This window comes from Protobothrops mucrosquamatus, unplaced genomic scaffold (assembly GCF_001527695.2).
Source record: "Protobothrops mucrosquamatus isolate PMUCROS unplaced genomic scaffold, P.Mucros_1.0 scaffold304, whole genome shotgun sequence".
Taxonomy (NCBI): Eukaryota; Metazoa; Chordata; class Lepidosauria; order Squamata; family Viperidae; genus Protobothrops; species Protobothrops mucrosquamatus.
Window position 1 is genome coordinate 840,336 of NW_015386646.1, and position 25,806 is coordinate 866,141.

General features: G+C 37.8%; 1 protein-coding gene across 1 annotated transcript in view; it reads left to right on the plus strand.

Annotated features, from left to right (window-relative positions):
- The window catches only part of C8A (complement C8 alpha chain), a 33,745-nt gene extending 16,337 nt beyond the window's left edge, over window positions 1-17,408 (plus strand). Inside the window, exons 8-11 of the mRNA XM_015815036.2 lie at window positions 7,485-7,616; window positions 8,245-8,402; window positions 14,410-14,632; window positions 17,257-17,408. Coding sequence (XP_015670522.2) covers window positions 7,485-7,616; window positions 8,245-8,402; window positions 14,410-14,632; window positions 17,257-17,408 — 665 coding nt within the window. The remainder of the gene's footprint in view (window positions 1-7,484; window positions 7,617-8,244; window positions 8,403-14,409; window positions 14,633-17,256) is intronic.
- The last annotated feature ends 8,398 nt before the right edge of the window (window positions 17,409-25,806 follow it).

Here is a 25,806-nt window from a genome sequence, read left to right on the forward strand (position 1 = left end):
TATATTTACAAGGGCTGTTAACTGCTTCCACAGTTACATTAACAATGAGAAATTGATTGTTGGTTGCTTAATGCATTGGAGGTAAACGACAGGCTGAGTTAGTCAAAACCTGCGAATTATTCTACACAAACAAAGGAAAGTTGCCCAAATCCAGGGGAGGCAAGCTGTGTCCATAGCAGGAAGCGTAAGCACAACAGAGATACGCACCAAAATGCCTCAGTCCTCTACTCAGCTTGTATTATTTTCAAAAGGGGATATATTCAGTTTGCACAGATGGGAATATCTGGACTTCAGCTAAATAGTATAAACAATTTCATAAAAATATAAACCCTGGTGTTATCCTTTTATAATAACTTGAGACAGATTTCAGGTATATTTGGAGGTAAATCTGTTTTGCTCTATGATTTTTGGACAGGTGAGAAAAACTATTATTGATCATAAAACTCATGTTCTGGATTACCAATACAGGTAGTCCTCGATTTACAATCATTTGTTTACTGACCGTTTAAAGTTACACCAGCACTGAAGAAAGTGACTTATGGCAGTTTTTCACACTTACGACCATTGCAGCTTCCCCATGGTTCATGTGATCAAAATTTGGACACTTAGTAACTGGCATGCACTTATGACGGTTGCAGTGTCCCAGGGTCATGTGATCCCTTTTTGCAACCTTCTGACAAGCAAAGCCAATGGGGAGGCCAAACTCACTTAACAACTACAGTATGTTTACAAGCTTACCAACTGCAGTAATTCACTTAACAGCCATGTCAAGAAAAGTCGTAAAATGGGGCAAAGCTCACTTAACAGCTATCTTGCAAAGCACTGAAATATTGGACTCCATTGTGGTTGTAAGCCAAGGACTACATGTCTATGAATTAAGAGGTTTTGCAGTAGGAACAAGTGTAGAAATACATTGTCTAAGTCTCACATTTCCAAGCAATGCATCAAAGAGCTAAGACATGTGGATGATTATGAGATTATGAGTGACCTAGTTTCCTTGCATGGAATACTGCTTTTTCCTAAAAAGGATGTTTTTAAAACGGAAGGATAGCCAGAGGAATAGCACTTAGATTTATATACCACTTCACAGTGCTTTACAGCCCTCTCTAAGCAGTTTACAGAGTCAGCATCTCTGGGTCCTCATTTTACTGACCTCGGAAGGATGGAAGACTGAGTCAACCTTGAGCCAATGACGCTTGAACTGTCGAACTGTTGACAGTCGGCAGTCAGCAGAATTAGCCGGCAATTCTGCATTCTAACCACTGCACCACCATGAGTCCTGGGTGTGGGGAACGAGGATGCAGTAGAGAAAGGAATGGCAGTGTGGGATGACGTTAACTGGAGATTCTTCTGCTTAGACTTCAATCCTGAGTATTATTCCTATGAGCCTATACTAGTCCCCAAATTTATATCTAAGCCTCACCTTTCTTGGTTAGAGCTGAGGTTATCCAGAAATGAAGTTGGCATCTTTTCTACACAAAGCATATAGAGGTACTCCTCAACTTATGATCACAATTTTATGATTTATTTTTTTTGCCATAGTTGTTAAGTGAATCATGTACTCTTTAAGTGAATCTGACTTTGCTTGTCAGCTGGGAAGGTCGCAAATGGCGATCAAATGACATTGGGATGCTGCAACTGTTATTAAATACATGCAGAGCGTTCAAAGTTTGATCATGTGACCATGAGGATGCTGCGATGGTCATAAGAGCAAGGACCGGTCGTAAGTCACACTATTATGTTTGTATACTTTTCTGCAGACTCAAGGATGGCTAGAGAGCTTTTCAGAGCAGAAGCGGGGAAAGGCATTTAAATGAGGATTGTACTCTCTCAGGGGTCTTCAACCTCGGCAACTTTAAGACTTAATAATAATAATAAAGTTGGAAGGGACCTTGGAGGTCATCTAGTCCAACCCCCTGCTCAGGCAGGAAACCCTATACCATTTCGGACAAATGGCTGTCCAGTCTCTTCTTAAAAACTTCCAGTGTTGGAGCATTCACCGCTTCTGGAGGCAGGTTGTTCCATTGGTTAATTGTTCTAACTGTCAGGAAGTTTCTCCTTANTTGTTGCTCTTCTCTGTACTCTTTCTAGAGTCTCAGCATCTTTTTTACATCGTGGTGACCAAAACTGGATGCAGTATTCCAAGTGTGGCCTTACTAAGGCATTGTAAAGTGGTATTAATACTTCACGTAATCTTGATTCTATCCCTCTGTTAATGCAGCCCAGCACTGTGTTGGCTTTTTTGGCAGCTGCAGCACACTGATGGCTCATATTTAAGTGATTGTCTACTAGGACTCCGAGATCCCTATCACAGTTACTAGTACTATTGAGCAAGGTACCCCCTATACTATACCTGTACATTTGGTTTTTCTTGCCTAAATGTAGAACCTTACTTTTTACACCATTGAATTTCATTTTGTTAGATAGCTAAGGAATTCTGGGAGTTGAAGTCCACAAGTCTTAAAGTTGCCAAGTTTGAAGACTCCTGTACTATGTGGATTTGTTTGCATTTTGAGCATTTCTTGGCATGCCTTTTCACTACCCCAGCCATCCACATAAATGATATCTTATTAGTGCATGCTTATTAGTGCAAAAAATAAAAAATAAAAATCAGTGCATACACATGGTACTGAAGTGCTACCCCCTATGGAAAAGGCTATTGTGTTTTTCCCAGTAGCCACCCAGAGTTACCTTGTGGTAAGATGGGTAGTCTATAAATTTTATAAATAAATAAATAAATGGTAATAAGCTCGGAGCTTGCAATATTGAATAGTGTCCATCCAGTCAGGCTGTGGATTCAATCAGTGGTGGGATTCAGCCAGTTCGCACCACTTCAGCAGAACTGGTAGCTAATTTTTTGTTGCCCAGGTCCAGAATGGACTTCCGGAAGTGGCATCCACACAGAGAACCAGTTGTTCACATATTTGAATCCCACCACTGGATTCAGTGGACTTAATACTTGCAAACTTGTGTCTTTCCTTGTCCCAAAGAGTGACCAATAGGGAGACCAACATGCCATTCAAGGCTGCAAGAAGCAAGGCTATCGAGAGAAGAAGACCAAGAATACATCAGCCAGCAGTATCTCAATAGAGCCATTCCTTTATTTATTTTACATTTTGCTCCCTGCCTTTCAGAAAGGGTGTGATTTATACAAGAAAGTGGGCCCCTTGGAAAGAGGAGGGGAGTCCTAAAACAGACAACAAAAAAATGTGCCCCGGGAGAAAAATATTTTTTCCTTTTATGTAGGATACTTGTATAATTTTCACCCACAGCAGCAGACTATAAAAAAAGAGACACATTTATCAAGCCAGTGCTATAGTTAAGTGCCTTGTTGAGTCAGGAGAAGCAAATCTGTGGTTCAGTGAATGTCAGCCCTTTGCTTTAGTGCTGCTCATGGTGTCTGAAAGCAAATGTTTCTGTAGAATTATGGGTTTGTTTCCCTTCTTCTGAAAAAGCTGGTGATGGATGCAATCACTATCACGTATGGATGACTCAATGAAGCGAAAGCAGAAATACACTCTTAAGGGGTAGTTTCACACTCCTTGCCTTGGCAGGCACGTTAATTGCCAAATGATGCTTAAAGGTAGGGGCATGTTTTAATGAACCCAGTATGCAAGTTTAGCTTTCTACTGGTTACTCCCTTCAACAACAAAAAGAGTTTTTTTTCTCTCCAAGCTTAATTTTCTTGTCAGTATGACTTATTGTGAGTTGTCTTCAGTGTGCCATCTTGGCACCATGAGCCCTGGTGGCACAGTGATTAGAATGCAGTAGTGCAGGCAAACTCTGCCCACAGCCAGGAGTTCAATCCTGACCAGTTCACTGTTGATTCAGTCTTCCATCCTTCCGAAGTCAGTAAAATGAGGACCCAGATTGTTGGGGTCAATATGCTGACTCTGTAAACCACTTAAAGAGGGCTGTAAAACACTGTGAAGTGGTATATAAGTCTATGTGCTATTGCTATTCCTATTGTCCTTTGCCTCGGCAGCAGAATTATTTTAGCATGCCTTTTGAACTCAGGAATAAAGGATTTGTAACATGTTTAGTAGCCACAGTAAGCTAGGAGTTGCTGAGCTATGGAGGTAGCTTTCAAAAACATCATACGCAGATCAGGTAGGTCTTTATTGGAATTATCGATCCCTGCTGTGCATGGTGTTCCAATTTCTTACAGTAGGATATAGACAGTGACAAAAATTGGTGATCTAAATGAGTCACTGGTCTGATCCAACAATACCTGTTTTTAATTTTTATGTTATGTTGTAGTATCTTACAATCTTCTTTATGGATGTGATGCAATTGAAATTGGACAGAAAAGTTTTCTAGAATGCAACATGAGCAGTTGGCTGGTTCATATAGGCATTATATGGTATTTTTATTTATTATTAAATTTATATGCCACCCCTCTCTCTGTCCAAAGCCACTGTTTATATATCAGTTATTGTAGGCATTCATATACAATCAGTATATGTTTAAGAAACTAAAAGTGTAAATCAAAATAACTAGAAAAGTAGGTAGGTAAATAGATAGAGGGACAGATAGACAGATGGGTATTTCATTTGGACCTCCTGACTAAGCCTTTGTATTTTAAAAAAATGTTTTAATTCGTATATATTGAGGCATATATAGATACACTTTTTTAGTATTAGTGATTTTATTGTTTGTTTTGTTTAATTTGTTTTATTGAAATTTGGTTTCATTATTTTTTATGGAGGCCTTTTAAGGCTTCTTTGGGGAGAAAATTTTTATGGGAGAAGAAAAAGAGAGAACAAAACAAAATATACATGTTTGTATGTAATAGACTTTGTACTAAGTGTAAATGTTAGCTACCTACATTTCTCTATCTTCTGATGAAGATTCAGTTTAAAAAAATAAAAAATAGAGTTACAAAAATTGCTCAAAGATTACTTTGATTTTTTTGTTTCAGAGCAAATCATTATTCTTGTATGGTTTCACAGAAGAGCAATGCCATTTATTTGTGATTTCTAATTATACAACAGAAAGAAACTTTCTCACACTGTGATTAATTCTAAAATTAAAAGCAGAAATCCATCTAATTTGTGTACCCTATTTAGCCCCCTGGAATTACAATAAGACAATAAATAATCTTGTTTTCTCTTTTCCTACACTGCCAATATATTTTGTATGATCATTTTATGACATCTACTACATACCATTGATCAAAGTAGGAGCAATCCTCTCATGACTACCAATAACAAATTGTATTGACAGGTCTTTGCTGCAACTAATTACTTAAGAGGTTCTAGAATATATTGTTGAAACACTGAGAAAAGAACTAATCATTTCTTTTTGTTTAAAGTAAATATATTTCACCCAGGTGTGTTGTTAAACAGTGGTGGAGTAGTTAAATACAAACAATACTATGGATTTATTAATATTCTGCCAGTTGGCAGCAAATGAATATAAATTCAGCAGTAGGGAGACTTTGTTCTATTAGGTATGGCAAAGTACAGTCCGAGTCATAGCTTTATTGGGACTTTCTGCTCATTGGGAAACATTAAACTTTAGTTCCCTATTTACATGAAGCAATAGTGATACAATATATTTAGTCACAATAGAAAGGACAGCATAGTGTGCAAGCCAGCCCAATTAAGAAACACTGCTTTATTTTGCCCACAAAGTCTGAATGTGAAACGCTGGTTCGTCTTTGATTTATGAATCCTGGCTTAATGAAACTATGGTTTGTTTTAATCTAAATGCCCGAATTCCAATTTATTCTTTGTTCTTGTACTCCATCTGTATCTTCTGGGTACCAGTGGAAGAAATTGAGAAAATTAATGAGGCATTAGTCAAGCAAGCAGTGACTTCAGCTGTTCTTGGCTTGTTCAGCAAACTATGGTTAAAATAAAAACTGGCTGACTATTATGTGCAAATGCAAACTTACCAAAACAAACATATATGGATTTTCCTCACTGAGAAAGATTTTTTAAAAAAGAGATCAGTCTGATGTCTATTAAATAAATTGTTGAAATACTGAATAGAATTTCATAAAATTTGACAAAGAATACTTTTGGGTCTAAAAGGAAATAGGCAAGATTCTACAGGAGAAACCTATCATGGTTTCTGTCTTCCCTAAGCTGATGCCATTCAAAAATGTTGTATTACAATTTTTACCTCTGAAAGTAGCAAGTTAGGAAAAACTGCTGCATTTATAATATCTTTGGTATTACTATGTTTCTAGCAGGTTGCACTTACAATATATGTAAAGAGTATGGTGGCTTGCAATTAATTTCCTATGTACTTTATTCATTGTATGAAACATCAAAGGAAGTAAGGCAACCTTCAAAATTGGTAGGCTTTATGGGTTTTGAAATCTTGCTGGATGGTATGCCAATTTCTCACAACTTTTGAGGTGACAGAACTGAACCATAGTTGGCTCAGTGGTATTCTCTGCGCCTCCAGGCATTTTTACTAGTGGAAAGTGAAAGGAGATAGGTTGTAGCAGAGAATACTGGGCAACAGGGCAATATTTTCTATTTAAACCCGAGTTTAGAAGGTTTGGAAAATGATTTGGAAGATGGTCTTGAGCCTTGATCCACCAAAGTATCTTCTTGCTGTTTATCAAAATAAAATAAAAATAAAAATCCAACTTTTCCAATCTTCCAATGGTGCTGCTGCTTTGAGAGTCACTTCTACAGACTGCTTTAATTTTAACGAATGGATTCCTTAAAGCAGGGGCAGCTGGGTTTTTTCAGGCTTACATTATGTAGAAACTTTTTAAAAAGTTTGACTCCTTTAAGAAAGAATAGAGAAATTTTTCTTCAGAATAGTTTCCAAAGTGTTTCAAAATATGGCAGCCTTTCCAATTATGAGGGGAAACCAAAGAAATTTCCTCTATTTCTTGAAGGACCAAAAATATGAACAGAACCTTGGCTATGCCTTTGTTTGTAGCATCAGCAGCATAATTGAATATAGGTTGACTTAGATAAATTGTTTCAAATTTTGTTTTTCAAAAATATGTAATTTCAGTTATTTTTACACATCTCTTCTTAGACATTCTTATTTTTCAAATCCCATACATGGCTTACACAGTGGCAACTATGGAAATGTAATTTATACTGGGTTTTTTTAAAGCAGAAATGCATTCACCTAGTTTCTGTCAATATCTTTCCAGATACCAGCTGCCAGGGATGGAGTCAAAAAAAGTAGCTACAGCTATGCAGTTAAATTCCCACCTTTGTTTATGTGTGTCACAATGTAAGGGTGAATTCCCACCCTTTTTAATGTTGTCTTGCCTGTGGAAAAGGACAGGGCTTTTATCATATGGCTGTGCCTGCCATCTTGGTTTTTTTGTTGTACCCTTGGCAGACATTATTTTAGAGACAATGAATGACCAGTGAAAAAAATGTTGAAATGCAAATATGGATGTTCTTACCGTGCTTCTGTTGGTTACTAAGACATGAAGGTTCATCAATTATCCATGGGTATAAACATGCTAATGATATTCATGATTTCTTCCTTTACTATAGAAATTAAAAAGGATTATGTAAATAGCTGTTTTGGGGCATCGATTGGCTTAAGTTTTCCATTTCAAGAAACTATGGATGTAAATACCAAGGTGAACTTCAGTAAATGTGGCTCAGATGGAGGCATGGGCGGAGGTAGGAAATAGACTTCCTCACTTGCGTATTTAAAATGTTTTTGTTTCAATGAGGGGACTCACGCACTAGAAATTATTCTTCACAGAGCAAAATAGATGAAACTCTACTTTATTCTCTTGCTGCCGGTCCTTATTTTGTTTGATAAAACACAATTTGTCTTAGAAATTAAGGATTATTTCAAAGGAAAAAAGTCTTGGAGAAATGTTTGTGACGGGTACATGGTGGTCTTGGTCACAAAATGACTAGGCCGTATATAGGAATGTCCTCAAAGTCATTTGAATGTCATAGGACTCATTCCACTTTTTGCTAATTTCTGTCCTTAATTGATTTCATTCATAAAGATGAATGGCAAATTAAAGGGGGAAGGAAAAATAACAGGGAAAAATATTTTGAATTCACAAAAAGGAGGTCAACTTTATGGTGCACTTTTGATATCCATATTGACAAATGCTGCGCATATTAAGATTATGTATTATAGATGAACAGCACCAATAGAGGTTTTTTTACTGCCTGTTCCAAATTCTTGTAAGACTTATCCTCTTTTAAGTTACTTCAATTAATGAATGCCTGTAAAATTAGGGGAATCATAGAAATGAACCCTAATTCTTTCAACTCTTTAACTTTCCAGAGGACAAGGAAAAAAAGTCAGTAATAGAAGATATTATTCCTCGGGTTGAAGGTGGAGATGCCTCATCCATTGCCAGAATCATGGAAAATAAGAACTCCGTAGCATACCGCTACTGGGGGAGGTCATTAAAACTTAATCCCACCATTATTGATTTTGAGGTAAGCCTTTGCTTTCACGTGTAAGAATGCCGCATTTCTAAAGGATTGAAAGTGTACTGGAGCAGATCATTTTATATTTTGATAGCGATTCCATCTTAGAACAGGCTTAAATATAATGGGCTATAGATACGCTGACCTTCTCCCCATTTCACAAGGATACAAATGTATTTTTTAAAAACAAAAGAAGAAGAAGAAGCAAAACAAGACTTCTAAAGTAAGGGAGAGGTAAGAAGAAGACTTTAATTCTTAATGTTTAAGGTTATGTTTATTGCACCATGGCAACTAGATTGCCAAAAGGTGGGAATAGGAGCACTCATTTTATAGGAAATTGAGGATCGTTGTTCTTCAACAAGGAAGAATGAACTGCATTTTTTTCAACATAGGTACTGATATCATTAATCCTGACATGAAGCACTGACAATCAGGCAGTTTAGATATCCTGTCTCAGATGAGAAATAGAGGTGGAAATAGTCAATTGCCTTCTAATTGTTTCTCTGGTTGATAGAGACATTTGGAGCAGAAGATGCTGAAGAAGATTGTGCTAGCTAGATCATACACATCATACAGGTTTTTTTAAATGAAATAAATTGTGGACATTTTGTCTCAAAAAATAAAAGGAGCCATAAAAAGCTTTTCTGGCTTTCTTTTGCATAGGTTTTCTATCTGGCAGCATGCTTAGATCACCAAGAAATATAATAGGACTCTGGTTTTGTCCAGAAGGAGAGAATTCTGTACCTTTGGTTGCTGAGCAATGCAACTAAGACTTCTCTAAGCTAACCAAATGAAACGATTCATTTGTTGGGTTGCTGTATACTCAGCTCTGGCTACAAGTATGGCATCAGTGCATTATATGTCTTAAAATAGAAGATAAAGTAGTTCTAGAATGCTTGTGATTCTCAGACTAGCATTCATCACTCATTCATTCCCCACCCCCACACTTTCTAATGATAGTAGGTCAGTTGGAAGTGGAGGATTGAAAAGGATTAAAGCATATGAATTGTCTAATATATGATGCAGTTAGGCATGGAGCCAGGAATATTTGCCAATTAAAACACTCTTGGATTTATTCAGGAATTTGATCTTTAGTCTACACATTATTAATGTACACTATCAATCAAGAGAGAATAAAGATACTAGGATTCCAGCTGACCACCTGAACTACATAAAACAGTAGACTATGATGTGCAAAATCCTTGACACTTGGCCGGTATCTAGAACCCATAATGTAATCAATCTTACATTCATTGAATTAACAGACATAGAGAATGTAGTGAGATACTATGAACTATTTTTATAGTTTTTCATTGCTGTAAGGTTGTTTGCCACTATCTAAATCCAAGCAGAAGTCTCATATATTTTCTTTAGCAATATTTATTAACAAGAAAGGGATGAGGTTACAAGAATTCTGGCAACTGAACCATTTTCCATCTACAATCAATTGATCTGGCGTATTTAGAGTAATGTCCTCATTGTTTCCCTTTTCTACTGCCTTTCCATTTTCATTGTTCATAAAGAAGTCTGCAGATAACAAGCAAACTTTACAAAAGCTTCTCCTGAATCTGATAAATGACCATCATAATCACTTCAAACCAATAAAAAATGCATTTTTCTTTTTTGACATAATAGTAAGGATTACCTCCAGTTTTAATCCCAAAAATAACTGTGACTTAGCTGTCAAATATGTGGGATAAAGTTGTAAAGCATAGAAACTTATTCCATGGTTTGCAGTAACAAAATTGTAAATAATAAGTCACATTTAATATTCACATTCCTGAAATTGGTGACCCAACCAGACATCAGCATCGTTTTCAACCTAATAAATTGGTACTCCTGGCTGCCAATTTATTTTTTGCTGGGGCTTCTGAAGTTATCATTTCTCAGTGTTATCTTTTCTTACAGCACAATTGTACACTGGATATTTTCTAAGGTGGAATGCCATTGGGGGGGGGGGGAAATGATGATACACCTGTACGATTAAATGGCTGCAGCTACTTATCCAAGAAATTAAAGCTGTCAGGCAAAAGTTCCTAGAACGATGTTGTTTTGCATCTTTTCAGGGGACAGACTGGTTGTTACTTTGTACATTTGGAAGAAGATGCCATTTAACAACATTTGAAATGACATACCAGCCTCTTAAGCAATGTTGTTTCTTCCCCTGGAGTTTATCACCCTACGCTACCATTCGTTTTAGCTTGAACATAAAGTATTCAGAATTTATGCTCTGAATATATCCTGCTGTCCCCTCCAGCTGCTTTTCTCCCTAGAATTTTTTTTAGGGCATGAATAGCAATATATGTGTGGTAGCAGAGAGATATTCCTGTCCTTCACATTCACTGTTAGAGAGAGATTTTATTTATTCAAAAACTTACATAGCTGACTATCTTATACAGAAAATCCTGAGCAGCTCAGAATCATAAGGGAAACAAAGGGAAATTTTGGAGATCGTCTAATTGCCAGTTTCTTGCAGAGAACCTTTATGCAATTCACTTTTTGGGATCATTGTATAATTCAGCTCCCCAATTCTGGCATGTTCAGATGTTTTGGAACAGTAAAACCCTCACTGCTCTTTAAATTCTAGAGTTTTAATCTTAACACACATGCAAGGTGCTGATTTAAGGTACTGTATGTTACCCCATTTTCTTTTGTTTTTTTATTTAACTGAAGCAAGACCAGCTTTCCCATCCTGGCTGGATAAATTTCCATGAATTCTGAATGAAACTATTTGCCTGTCACCTACTCTATAACCCTTAAAAGACTGCTTTAGGAGCATCGCAAGTGCTGATGTCTTTGGAGTAGATTCAGACATCTAATAATTACTAATGTCCACTTGAATGCCCTCTCCATTTGACCTACTGTTGTTTGCTAAATATTTCTTGTGTAAATATTGTTTTTTTTTAAAACACCTTTTTTTTTCAAGGCTGTGGAGGATGTCTTATGCCGCAATCCTCTCATCCTCTTGAATTACGGGAAATCTCGGTAAACAGACTGCCCCTGTGCCTATGTCAGCATTCCTCATAACTCTGCACACTATTTGTATTTCTGTCACTTGATCACTCTTTCCACACTAAGGCTCCTGTGCATTGGGCTGCACAGCTCCAGGCTACCAATAAAAAGTAGCAAAGAATTAGAGATGCCTATGTGTCTTTGTTGTCATCTGGGCTCAGCAGGATTTTTGCAGCCCAGATGAGCTAGAGACCTCCACTCCATATGAATCTCAGAGCCCACCTCCTTTACGTCTCCAAAAGCCCATTTTGATCTCAGCCAATGATTGATCGGAAAGGTTCTTGAACTTGCAAACTGTCACTCTGTGAAAATATTTATCCAGCATGTAGCTGCTGTAAAAGGCAAATTCCATGTTGTGTAACAATTAGAAAGTCTTGGCAGATGGCAGACCTGGTCAGAAGCTCAGTAGAGTCAGGCTTAGTTAATAATTGGAATAGAGAAACAGAAAATTTAAGAAGTGTTGTCTGTATTGAGAAACTGGGGGGGGGGAAATAACCCTTAGATGGCAACGACAATTTGTCCTTATTCAGTAGCAAACTTGGATGAAAAAAGACAACTTTAAACGTTTGGAAAAAGGGTCAATGCGTCTGTTTGTTTACTCATGTTAGAAGCATCACAATTAAAGCATATTATACGACATAATATTTAAAATATGAAGTACAAGATTAAAACATGTACAAGCTTATTCAGTGTATATCTTGTTTTTCCATTTGCACAGAATATTCAAAGCAGATTGTAGCAGGGAAAAGAATGCACACTGCAAACAGTGCAAAAATTTTAGAAGTATAAAATTAAAACTGATGGTAGTGTAATGTCTATTATACAAATCAATGAGGGAAGCCAGCTTCTTCTGGCATGCTGCGTATAGTTCCATTCATTGCAGAAAGATATTACAAAAATGGAAAAAAAAACTATAGAAAAAGATGATCAGCATGATAAAGGGAACTAGAACAGTCCCTTAGGGCAAGCAGTTGCAAGGTTTACGCTTTTAGCTCAGGAAAAATGGTAGGCTGAGAAAGGAATATAATAAGCATTTTTAAAATAATGCAGAGCGTGGAGAAAATGCCTGGTGAGGTATTTCCTCACTTCTACTGTCATCAAAATGGTTGGGGAAAGTTCTCCCACTGAAGATGTTGAGTGGAGAGAAATTCAGATAGAGAAGAGGCAAGCATTTGTATTGCAGCCAGGTGATTGTGGACATTGCTCCCATAGGTGTAAATGTCTGTATATTATAGATGTTCATTGTGTATAAGATTAACAATGATAATTGGCCATGATGACTCCAATGTTGCCTCCAGACACCAGTGGAAGACACATCTGATTAGGAAAGACCTATTGTCTTCATCTTCGACTTCTGGGTTACCCAAAGTCCTTTGGGTAGCTACAGTAAAAACAGAGTCTGATCCAACATAACTTTTTGTATAATGATTAGATGAATAATTATATTTAAGATATTTGAAGAAAGGGGAAATCCATATTTCATGCTATAAGGCAACAATCTTGCTTTTCTTTGACTTGGTTTTTGCTTTGATTTGCAGTACGTACTTTCATTTGTTGGGATAGCTCATCTTAGCTATTTGCCCTGTAAGCAGCAAAGAGAGCAAATAGATTGAGCAATCTTTCACTTAGATCTTACAGAAATGAGATCATCCTGAACTCTTTCAATGCTATATTTGTATATACTTATTTATACTTTGGCGTGAATTCTACTTTCCCAGAAAATAAGACAGTAATCTTAGCCAACCTTGTATCAGAAGTCACCAGATTGAGGAAAGCTGCAGAAACAGAATGATTCATTCCTTCTTTTCAAAAGCTTCACTGGGTAGTACATTGGTATAAATAGAGACTTCATATTCTATGTAGTTCCAGGAAGTGACTTGACTTGGGAAATCATACTGGATACAGATGAGGAACCCATTTTTAATGAACTTATGGCTGCTCTCAGGGAGAAACATAGAGGTTAAAAGACCTCGTGGCATGTTGCTTGATGCCTTTTCTCCCACATATAATGATTAGAAGTGATTTACAATTCTCTGTAGTCACAATGACTTGAAGTCACTAAAATGTCAGTTCTTAAAGTCACCATAAGGCCTTTGGTGCTACTATTAATGCTGCCACCTGTGTCCTGCTCAATATCTTCCAGGTCAGCTAGCAGCTTTATAGAGAAATTGGAGAAATTCTTTTCTGAGATTCTTTTAAAGATGATCTCCTTTATAGAACATCATCATTTCCTTTAAAAATACAAGATTCAGGATAAGAAGTAGACGTAAACCTACCTGAGGATTAACAGACTGTCTATAGTATCACCAGAGTCTGAAATCACTAAATAACTCTTCCTTCTTTATCCCTGTTTCTAAATATAAATATATATGGTATCTTTATGTAATGTAAATATAATAATAGACATTTTAAAAATATTGACAATGCACCGCTCACTACTTGTTTTCACTCTTGTTCCCCTAATGGATTCCTATAGCATTAATCCCAGTTGTTTCCAACACAGTCCAAGATACGTATATTAAGAGAACTTCAGTTATCTGACTTACTGTAGACATTATCCATATTTTTTATATCTACTTCTGCATTTAATCCAATTGTTTCAGTTATAGGAGACATTTGCTCAATGTCAAGATGTCTTTGGCTTCTATATCACAATTGTTTCCTCCATTCTCTATAAGAATCTCACAAATAGATTTTACACTGCTCCTTGGAAATTTTTGTTTAAGTCCATATAGCAGTTTAGAAGAGGGAGGAGAAAATTGAGAGAAAATCCTTGATAAGCCAGACGGGGCCATTCATACTTTGGAAAAATCTATCAAGATGATTATCAAAATAAGTATTTTGCCATTCCATCCATTTTGTACTTGCACCATTTAAATTTATTGGTTTACAAATCTCACCTTCCTAAGATAGCCTGGTACTTTTCTGGGCATTGTATTTCAACATTCCCAAGGTTTAACAACCACAATGTAAAAATAGTTTTCTTTTTTCTGTTCTTTCTCAGCTGCAGCCCATACATGAATTATTGTCTAGGACAAGCCTTGGTAATATGGAAACCAAGAAGAGGAACTTGAAAAGGGCTTTAGATCAGTATTTACTGGAATTCAATACCTGCCGTTGTGGTCCCTGTAAGAACAATGGTGAACCAATCCTCCTGGGAACTACCTGTTTTTGTGAGTGTAAGCCAGGCTACCTAGGCCCAGACTGTGGAGAAACAAAGAGGACAGGTAAGACTACTGAGAAAACATTGTTAAATGAGAGCTCCTGAGATCAGTAGACTGTAAACTACATTTACCTTCAACACCTTGGATCACTTTGGATACCAAGCTACCAAAGGAGTTTTACCCAGGAATCAGACTGGCATTTCAAACCAGTGTGAAGGGTTAACAAAAGACCTTGTAGAAGTAGCCTACTGCAGTGGTATAAATCATATCAGAAACTGCAAGGACAGAGCCCAGGAAAGCCCCCAATAAATATTAATGGAGATGTCCAAGGCTTGCAGCTTAACCCTATGCAGATTTAAGTGTAGTTAAATTGATTTATTTTAGTGGATCTGGGCAACACTTAATTCCTTATAGGATTGTGTCTGGTCTGTTCAGTCACTTCATCCTCAAGTTTTCCAGATAATTCCTTAATATAGATGTGGAATCTCTCTCTCTCTCTCTCTCTCTCTCTCTCTCTCTCTCTCTCTCTCTCTCTCACACACACACACACACACACACACACACACACAATGTACCATCAAAAACCCATAATATAGATATATAGCAGAAGCTGATGTTCGCTTATTGTCAGTAATTTGCTTGCCTTCTTTCAATCCACGAAGGGAGATGGGAAAGATATCTTGCTGCTACGAATCTAATGCATACATTTATGGTGGTTGTGCAAAAATCAGCATTTATTTTGGAACTTTTACTATGGCATTTACGTTCAGCTACAGTCTATTTTAGCTGGGTTGCAGAGGAGAGAGCTAAATTGCATACACTGTGTATATATAGAGGGAAAGCACAAAAATAAAAGGAGGTACAGCTAGTTTGGTATAGTGCTTAAGTGCTAGATTAAAGAGTAGGAAAACCTGGTTTATAGTGCAGTTGCAGACATTGAGGATTACTCTGACTCTGAGCTGGGCTCAGCCCAACTTACAGCCCAGGTTTTTCGGTCTGAGGAAAAATTAGAATATAGAGTTGCTGACAGGTAGTGTGTGAATCAAATAAATAATCCACAAGCAAAGCATACAAAGAAAATAATGCAGTAGATAGAGTACCCATCCCATTAAAATGCTTGGTTACATAACAATGTATTTTCTAATGCCTAAGGCAGGGTTTCTCAACCTCAGCAACAAGTTGATGTGTGGACTTCAACTTCCAGAATTCCCCCAGCCAGCACGAGGGCAGTTGAAGCTTGACACATCTTAAAAGTTGTTGAGGATGAAAAACACTGTTCCAAAGGAAAAGAATGCTGCATTGAGATTGTTTTGGATCAGGCTGAAGCAATCCTAATGAATTTGTCACTCCAATCAGACAGAGATGAAAATGAACAGGCGGGTCTTGCAAAGAACTCTTAAAGCAGCGTCTTTGTCTTCATCCATTGTAGTTTAAAGATGAAACTTCAAAGAACCTTAAGGGTCTGTTTTGAAGGACCTGAAAGACTGTGAATATGGCAGGCAACACATGATCCACACAATGTACAACAGTCCCAGATCTCTCTTCTGGCTGCTTCTTTGTAACATTCAATACAGTGAAATAGAAAGGGAGTTATATTGTTAGTATGCTTTGAATTTTCCCACCTCCCATTCATTTTACAGGCTGTTCCTTGCCTGAGAAGGGACACAAGGAATATACTGCTGTTTAGCAGGATAAAGCTATCTTGGCTTATGGCCTTGATGGAATATATGTGTGTGATGCTTCAGGTTCTAGAAACAGGATTCTGATCTTTTCCCCATTGATAGAGACCGATGGTGAGAGGAGTTACCATCCTTAGTTTCACTTTCATATCCTACTAATAAATTCCTAGAGGAAGATGGCTATTGGATTAGGAGAAATCTTGTCTGGTTCAACAGAACTCTCCCTACATACTTATATATAAAAAATGTTGGTCTTGCTTGCCATACAATAGCATTAGTTCCTTTCTGGAATACATTTCTTTTAGATCAGGGTCCCCAACCTGTGGGCCATGGCCCACTACCGGGCTGTGGCCTTTTGGCCACCGGAGTGCGTGAATGGCAGAATTCTGGAATTCTGGCCACTCACACTAGCACTGCCCTAAGTGTCGCATGGGCGCTAGCCCTGCCTCAAGCAGCGCCCAGGGCACCACCCTGAGCATTGTGCAGGCACTAGGCCACCCTGAGTGTTGTGTGGGCACTAGGCACACTCCCAGCGTTGCGTGGGTGCTAGGTCCCCTCCCAGTGTCATGCAGGCATTCAGCCCATCCCCAGCAGCACACAGGGGCTAAGTCCAGTCCCAGCATTGCACGGGCGCTCAGCCGGACCCTAGCGTCGCATGCACACTCGTGCTGCCCCCGTTTACATTACGCATGTACGTGGCCCCATGCCTCCCCCTTCCTTTCCCTCTGGGCCGCCAACCTAGAAAGGTTGGGGACCTCTGTTTTAGATCAAGGATGATCCAACTTTTCAGAACTTAGTAAGCGGCAGCTCCAGCAATTCCAGAAATATACAAGTATTGCAATGCTATATAATGCTGCTGGTGTTCTTACTGATGTAATAATTGCCAGCAATGTCCAGCCTCATCCATAAACTGGAATGGATTTGATTTCTTTGCTTTATTCTAAATCTCGAACAAATCTGAAACTAGCTTTATCTGAAAGTTGCTAATCGTGATGTATTATGTTACAGGATATCCAGTCCAAGGTAGCTGGAGTTGCTGGACTCCATGGGCAGCTTGTCAAAGTGGATCTAGAAGCCGCACAAGACAGTGTGCAAATCCACCTCCGGAAAATGGTGGAACAACATGCCCAGGCAGGAATATCCAGACAGAGGCATGTTAATAACTAGTAACACTATAAGTGGATTAATGGATTGTGCAACCAGACAGAAAAATGTTGGGAGCTCTGATGCAAATAGAGTCAAAACAAATGGCCCCTAAATACTTACTTACCTTTAGGACAGTGGAAAATCCCCGTAGCAAGAATATAAAGAAAAAGAAATTTAATGTTTTGTACACTTTGTACACAAGAATTGTATCTATAGTAATTATTTTTGTTGAATGCAGAAGTCCGTCATAAGGAAGATATTTTTGTTCTGCACAAAATTTAAAGCAAAAAATTGGTCATGTTGCTGGTCCTGTAATATTACTGACTAACATGTTGGGACAATTCAGAGAATTCCTCTTCATGTGTACGATACAAAACAGAATGTGCTTCCTTCCCAGAATTGTCTATTTTACTACCAAGGCAACAAAAATGTTTTTTTTCTGCTTACTGGACAAATTTGTTCCCAAAGTAAGATGTAACAATTGGGTCCAAAATTATGAAGATTCTTCTCATCATCGTATGATATTTTTTTTGAAGCTCACTACTACAGCTCCAATTCAAGAGCTGATCATTTACAATACAGCCTTTTTAATTCAGATAAACCGGTTTCTAAAACAAAGCAGTCCTTTCTGTATAACTAAGGTGATAAATTGCCTCTGGATATACATTCTGTTGCTTAGGTAGCCTTAGCTTTTTAAACAACAGCAATAGTAATAATACTTTGGTGTAACACTTTTCAAACTTCAGGAGTTGTAAAAACCACACCTGTGGGTCAGAATTCAAGCAACTGTTATAGCTGTCAAATCAAAGCACAGCTATTAATTCAGAGATCCAGCCATGAAATATTAAGGGAAGTTGGGCATTTCTTTAACTGTAGTAGCTCTATTCAAATTGTTACAAACTAAATCAAATAAAAGCATTTTGGAAAACAGTGTGAACTGACTGCCTTTTACTTGGAACATCCAATAACAAAAGATATTCTGTTAAATCTGTTTAATTATGTAATGGAAGATAGAATAAGGATAACCACACTTCTGGGAACAATTTATGCTGCCGAGGGGGCAATCCTCATGGTGACTTCTTTTAGGGTAAACAACTTACGCTCTTTGTGAGAATGGCTCCTAGGCTGGAAAAGAAGCTATTTTTAAATATCTTCATGTAGAGGTATATAACACATTACGTGTTATATACCTCTACATGAAGATATTTAAAAATTCTGAATGAATCTTTTCCACAATCCACAGTTCCCTTTAGATTTCTACAAAATTCTTTATCCAATGGAATAGATAATTTCAGAAGACGGTTTTACAGATGGACAGCTCGCTATAAGTATCTACCTGAACACGATCCTTCTCACTGTGATCTAGAATATCATTTCTTGCTGGGAGGATAGGTTTGTCAATTTCTCATAAGAAATAAACCGCATGGTGCAGTCAGAAATGTGGTTTATGGGTGTTCTAGTGAGTTATTTCAGGTTAAGGGCAGACAAGTATCTGCCTATTAAGCTGTTCCAATCATTACGTGGTCCCTCTCCTAATGCAGAAATAGAGAAGTTTTGATTTCATTAGGAGGGGGATAGGCAGAGGAGGGCCGGTTGATCAATTGAAGTGTTCAACAAAATTAATCTAAGCATTTATTGACAGGCAAGTATGGTGATGAATGGAATCCAGTTTGAATTAGAATAGTCTCAAAGGTTTCTCAGACAGAGATCTGAAATGGGATATGCCTTTTTTTTTAATGGGAGTCGTTCTAATTTCAAGCCCCACTAGCTAGCATTCATGTTTCATATCAGCTTTGCTATAGATCATTCCACGAAGCTCCAAAGGCAAAATTCAATATAGAATAACAATAGGATACAATGTAGCACACTGAGCATGAACCATACTTAAATGAAAGCTGGTGGGCAGAAAGGTCTTCCACAGACAACCTATGATAATTCCATGGTAGGCATCCAGTTTGAGCTCCATATATTAAACAGAAATTCAATTATGAAAATGAGTTTGCACATTTATCTACAGAATAGAGAGTAACAGAGTTGGAAAGGACCATGGAGGTCTTCTTGTCTAACCCTCTGCTCAGGCAGGAAATCCTATACCATTTCAGACAAATGGATGTCCAGTCTCTTCTTAAAAACTTCCAGTGTTGGAGCATTCACAACTTCTGGAGGCAGGCTGTTCCACTGATTAATTGTTCTAACTATCATGAAATTTCTCCCTAGTTCTAGATTGCTTCTCTCTTTGATTAGTTTCCTTCCATTGCTTCTTGCCCTGCCTTCAAGTGCTTTGGAAAATAGTTTGACTCCCTCTTTTTTGTGGCTGCCCCTTAGATATTGGAATACTGCTATCATATCACCCCTAGTCCTTCTTTCATTAGGCTAAACATACCCAATTCCAGCAACCATTCTACATATGTTTTAGCCTCTAGTCCCTTAATCATCTTTGTTGCTTTTCTCTGCGTGTAATATGTAATATTTTGATTACATATTAGGTTTTTTTTTAAAAAAAAATAGCATGTTTTTAAGTCATAGAGCAAATAGTGAAAAAATAATAATGGATGCAAGAAAGCTAAATAATATTTCATTTGTTTCGATGAATTCTGTTTAGTTGTGCCAATGTAAACTTCAAAGTCTCTAAATTCCAGCTTGGTATAATCTTTGTACAACCTGATGATGGATAAAGGACTCATAGCCACACACACAAAGCCCTTCCCGCAAAGGACAGTGCTGCACAAATGAGGCTATTTTCTGTTTAAGACTAGCTATGAATCATCTATTAGTACACCAGCATTTTATCTCCAAGGATCCCAGAACTGGAGATGTTAACAGTCTGGTTGATTTAAGACCTCTTTTGTGGATGCAGGACATAAATCTCAGGATAAGAATATGCACAGGACTGAGCTAAGTTGAAAGACTGTGGTGGGGAGTCCAACAATAACACGTTCCTAATGAACTGTGGTGAAAATGGGCCCAGGTGAACATAGGCAGACCTAGTAAATATGAACCAAGATGCATCTGAGTGAGCCAGCTTTAACAGGCAAAGGCTACAGAACTGTGCTAATAGCTTAAGTGGCAAGGGTGAATTAAAGGACAAGGTGAAGGGCAAAAATCAATCTCGGATTTGCCATGCATGAAACTTCCAGACACACCTCTTTGCCCGCCTCTCTCTCCAAAAGTCAAGGGGGAAGCAGATTGTGATGCTTCACTGCAGAGTAAATGGAGAACATAGACAGGGCTTCATTACCGAGGCATTACACCATCTTCTGGGTGGGGTTTATTTGGGCAGACCAAGTGTAGACACCAAATAAATACATTGCCTGCAGAGATTGGGCCTCAGATAATTACATTCCTCCAGAGATCATGATTGAAGCACAATGATTCAATCTCGCCCTGAGCAATAAAGCAAAATAATCCTTTAGTGGCAACAGTGCTGCTTCCATATTTGATTAAGCTGGCTGGAGAGAACAAAAGCAGGACATGAGGAAGGTCCCTTGACTTGAACAAATGAAATGCTTTTTAATAGCAGCAGGTTGGAGATACATGCTGCAGAGCACTGCCTTGATGGACATTTCAAGTTTCTTGTAGCTCCACTAGCCTGATTTAATATTGCTTTACACCCTGGAGGATTAAAACAATGCCTCATGTGACCTTTCTGTAAATACTACCCTTCCCCCCATGTTTTTTCAACTGTTGTAGTTCATGAAAGCAATTTTCTTCAGTTTGAACCACTACAATGTTTGATCTGTCTGTGGAGACAGAAAACTGCATAACACTTTGAAAATGATAACGATTGGTCGATGTTTTGCTATATATAATTTAAAAATGGATGTATGCTTTCACAAAAAAATACAAAACAACCCATCTTAACTCCAGTGACGCTTATTTGATTGCTTAATTTCTTTTTTTTTCCAGCTTACACGTTGTTTTAGTTGTAACCAATTCTAAGTGGCTTACAAGGCCAGTTTACATCAAAAAGGATTAAAACAATAAAAGCAGCAAACACAGCATTCTGGCTTATTTTGGAAAGCATTTATACATTTTGATGCTTGGAAAGGATCATAGAGCAGTTTACAGATGACAAAAAAACAAAGAGGTTCTCTAAGTGTGCCTTGTTTGCACTACTCCTGGATCACTCCCAACCTCACAATATTGTCTTGTTTCAAGCCTGAGTTTCTGCAATTGTTTCAAAATTATGATTTTAAAGACGTGTCCACATTTAAGCCTCCCAAATAAATTCTACAGCTATTTTATTCTTGATAGAATTCTGAGCCAAATATTTCTAAGGAGGCTTGGTAATTCCATGATTTATAATTATGGGCAGTATTGTGATACAATATGCATGTCATAGAGATGGGTAATAATACATTTCTTTAGTCTCAAGTCTGTATATCCTAACAATATGGTATTTACAGCCACTGTCTTGGTTTGCCTATATTACTCCATTACTGTGGTGACCTGCATTGGCTACCACTTTCTTTCTGGGTACAATTTAAGGTGCTGGTGACTGCCTTGAAAGCGTCACATAGCCCAGAACCAGGTTATAGAGTATGTACATAGGTCTCTTAAGTATTGCCATCTACTGGGACTTAGGAAGCATGCCTTTTCTGGAACAGCCAGTGCCCTGTGGAACCCTCTTCCAAGTAGGCCAGCCACTAAGACAAAGATGGTAGCCTGGAAATGGTTTTGTGAGAGGCATCTAAGGATGATGCAGTGATGGTTGAGGCACTGGGTTTTTGCTTTTGCCTTTTTGATTGTTATTGTTTCTTGGTTTTAGTTGTGAGCCACCCAAAGTTGTGTTCTAAGATGGGCCGCCATACAAATCTTTTACATAAATATAGTGAATAATTTTCTAAATGCTGAAAAAGTAAATTTTTCGCTTGTATGAAGAATATAAAAAGGTAAGGGCACAAAAGAGGAGCCCAAGCAAAATTACACACAAGCTGCAATTATTAAAATAACAACTTTCTTTTTTAAAGGCAATGTTAATTAAATTTTCAAAACTGTGTAGCTTTTACCAGGTAAATATTTACTGACATGTTGAACCTGTTAATCCAAGGTTTAGGATTACTTCTATGAACTTTAGCTCAACCACAATCCACAATCCATGAAGTAGGAGAAATGAGAGAAAAGGACTTCTCTAGAACTACTTTTAGACTGAGAAGGAAATGGAAGGTGAATCTTGTCTCACTTTCCAAGCACAGCAGTCTAGATATGGATTGAAAATGTTGGTCCTGATATTCAATGATCTTCTTAAATCAATGGCCACATCCTTCATCATCAAGGAATATTAAAAATAATTATAATAAGGTGAGTACCACACTTGGAATATTGCTTCCAGTTTTGGTTGCTACAATATAAAAAAGATGCTGAGACTCCAGAAAGAGTGCAGAGAAGAGCAACAAAGATGATTAGGGGACTGGAAGCTAAATCACATGAACAGTTGCAGGAATTGGGTATGTCTAGTCTAATGAGAAGAAGGATTAGGCATGACATGATAGCAGTGTTTAATATATCTAAAATATCCAATAGCTAAAGGGCTGCCACAAAGAAGAGCCCCCCCTTCTTTGTGGCACCCCTTATTAACCTATTCTCCAAAGCACCTGAAGGCAGGACAAGAAGCAATGGATGGAAATTGATCAAGAAGGGAATTAACCTAGAAATAAGGAGAAATTTCCTGACAGTGAGAACAATTTGTCAGTTGTCACTGGAGGTTTTTAAGAAGAGATTACATAGCCATTTGTCTGAAATGGTAAAGGGTCTCCCGTTTGGACTAGAAGCAGTGGTGGGATTCAACTGGTTCACACCGGTTTGGGAGGACCGGTAGCTAAATATTGTTGAGTTCGGAGAACCGGCTGAACCCACGTTGCTTCTGGAAGTCCATTCTAGGCCTCGGAGGCCTGGAGGATGCCTTCCAGGCCTAGAACGGCCCACGGGAAGTGCATGGATGTCACTCCCAGAAGTCTATTCTAGGCCTCGGAGACCCAGGCCTGCATCCACATAGAGAACCGGTTGTTCAGGTATTTGAATCCCACCACTGACTAGAAGACCTCCCAGGTCCCTTCCAACACTGTTGTTCTGTTGAGAGTTTGGCCACACTTGCTATAGAGTTGATTAAGTAGCGACACACATGCTTAATTTTAGTAGTATACGGTAGTTTAATATAATCTATGTAAAGTTATAAAACTAGCTAACAAACATCCAGTAAGATAGAAAGATAAATGCTATCTCTAGAGAGGCTACAAAGAAAAAGCAGCAATCCAATCTAATTGTGGGCTCCTTGAATATCAGTGCATGCAGCTTTGGGAGGCTGAAGGCCAAACTTAGATATTATGCTAGAAGTGCTATAGATAGATTCTAGGAAGGATGCAGGGCCAGTACCAAACAATAAAAGCAGATTTAACTGAATATTGTATTTCATGTAAAATAATGCAAATAAAATGAATTTAAGAGTAATATTACTCATAGTCTTCATTTAATGCCTGTTTGCAGTTATGATAGGTAACTTTTGCAACCAACCCTCACATAGTATACGACGTTTGCAGGTCTGTAAAGCAAAGGAAAGCTGAAGTCAAATAATAAGCATAGCTGTGGTTTCATTTAGTGAATGCTTTGCTTAATGACTAAGTTGTGGGTCCCAATTGTGATTACTACACCAGAACTACTTGTACTGCTTTCAGCTACATCTACTTACAATTAATGTCTTAGTGGATGCATTCTCAGACTATAATAAGCTTCATTTGTGCTTAGATTCCGTGGAGGGAATTTTGGGAGCAGCTCATGATTAATTGATGATGGCAATATATATTATATAAAGCATAAAAATGAATTAATTCATGAATTAAAGGATTTTGCATGAATGCACCTTCAGTACATTTAAACATTTCTTTTTTGCCCCGTTAAAAACGGAAGAAGAGACCCTGCATAAAATCTTATCATGTGGTGAGATGGACAGGCTTACAATGATTATGAAGGACAAGACAGAACTTGAATACTTCGAAATCTGGAACAAATTTTACCGTTGGTATGAATTAAGGAGAACTGCTCGGATCTCAAGTTAATGATGGGATTGAAATATATATATAACTGTACATATAATTGTATATATAATTGTATTGCATAGAAGAATTATGTTTATATAGAGGTTAAGAACGATGTATTAAGTTTTTGTACCATGAGAAACAAACTGTTAGGAATACTTACTCTAGAATGTCACGTTTGTCCATTTTTGTTTTAATTGTATTATAAATAAAAAACTTTAAAAAAATTATATATTTATAGCAACTTCCAAAAATTACAAACTAGTGGGCCACTGCTTTATGTAGGGCTGGGGATTGGGTGGGAGATTGTTCCTCTGAGTTGTCTGTCAAGTTCAGGGCCCTGGGTTTTAACCCAGAGCTCTTGTGTATTTGCACTTTTGGAAATACAGCATGAAAAAAATAACCAATTCATGAACTGAGTTTAATTTCATGATGTGTTTTGTGTATTCTAAGAGAACATAAGTTTCAAAAATATGGTCAGAGTGCAAAATGCAAAATTAGAGTTTTAACAGAAATGGCAAATCTGATAATTTCTCAGCCATTTCTCTAAGCACAGTAAAACTTGACAACAATTTTTAAAAAGGAACTAATTAGCAAGGATTGGAAAAAAAAACAACAAGGAGAGATATGGTAATGACATTGCCACAGCCTGCAAAGCCAAACAACCAGAAACCAGCCCGGCAAGGATGTTAAATTCATTCAGTGGAATTTAGCTCTTTTATTTTCCTGAAAAGAGGGCAATGCCTGACACCCATATAAAGGCAAGGAAACATTCAGCCAATCTGTCTACTTTGGTTGTGTAGCACGTGGCAGCAAAAGACAGCTTTTGAGGTGCTCTTCAAATGTGACAGAGAAACCACCACGAGCCCCAGGCTCCCCCACTTCATCCTCAACAATGAAAAATGGGAGTTTGTGCAAGGAAGCTGAAGTGCAAAAGAAAAAGGGAGAAAAAAAAGCTGGAGGAGGAGGAGGAGGAGGGAGAATCTTGCCTGCCAGGCCTGTAAAAGATTATGAACAATTACACAGTTACTGTGCTAGTCAAAGAAACTAATATAAGCAGCGCTGAAGGGCTCAGCGTGTAAGCCATACCCAGTAAGATAAAGCTCCAGTCATTTGCTGGCCTAAATTAAAAGCTCATAATGGGGATACACAAGCGCATAAACAGAGGGTGGGGGTGGCGGGGGGAGAGACAGGACACACTACCAGACTGTCTCTTTGTAATAAAGGAACTTTATCCCCCATGAAAAGATGTTTATTGTATGTGCATGTGTGTGTACACACTCTCTGTACTATATAGTCTGCACATTTTATGCTACACAGTTCTATAAACTGGTACTATAAACACTATGTATTATATACAGTAGTACTGTACACACTGTAC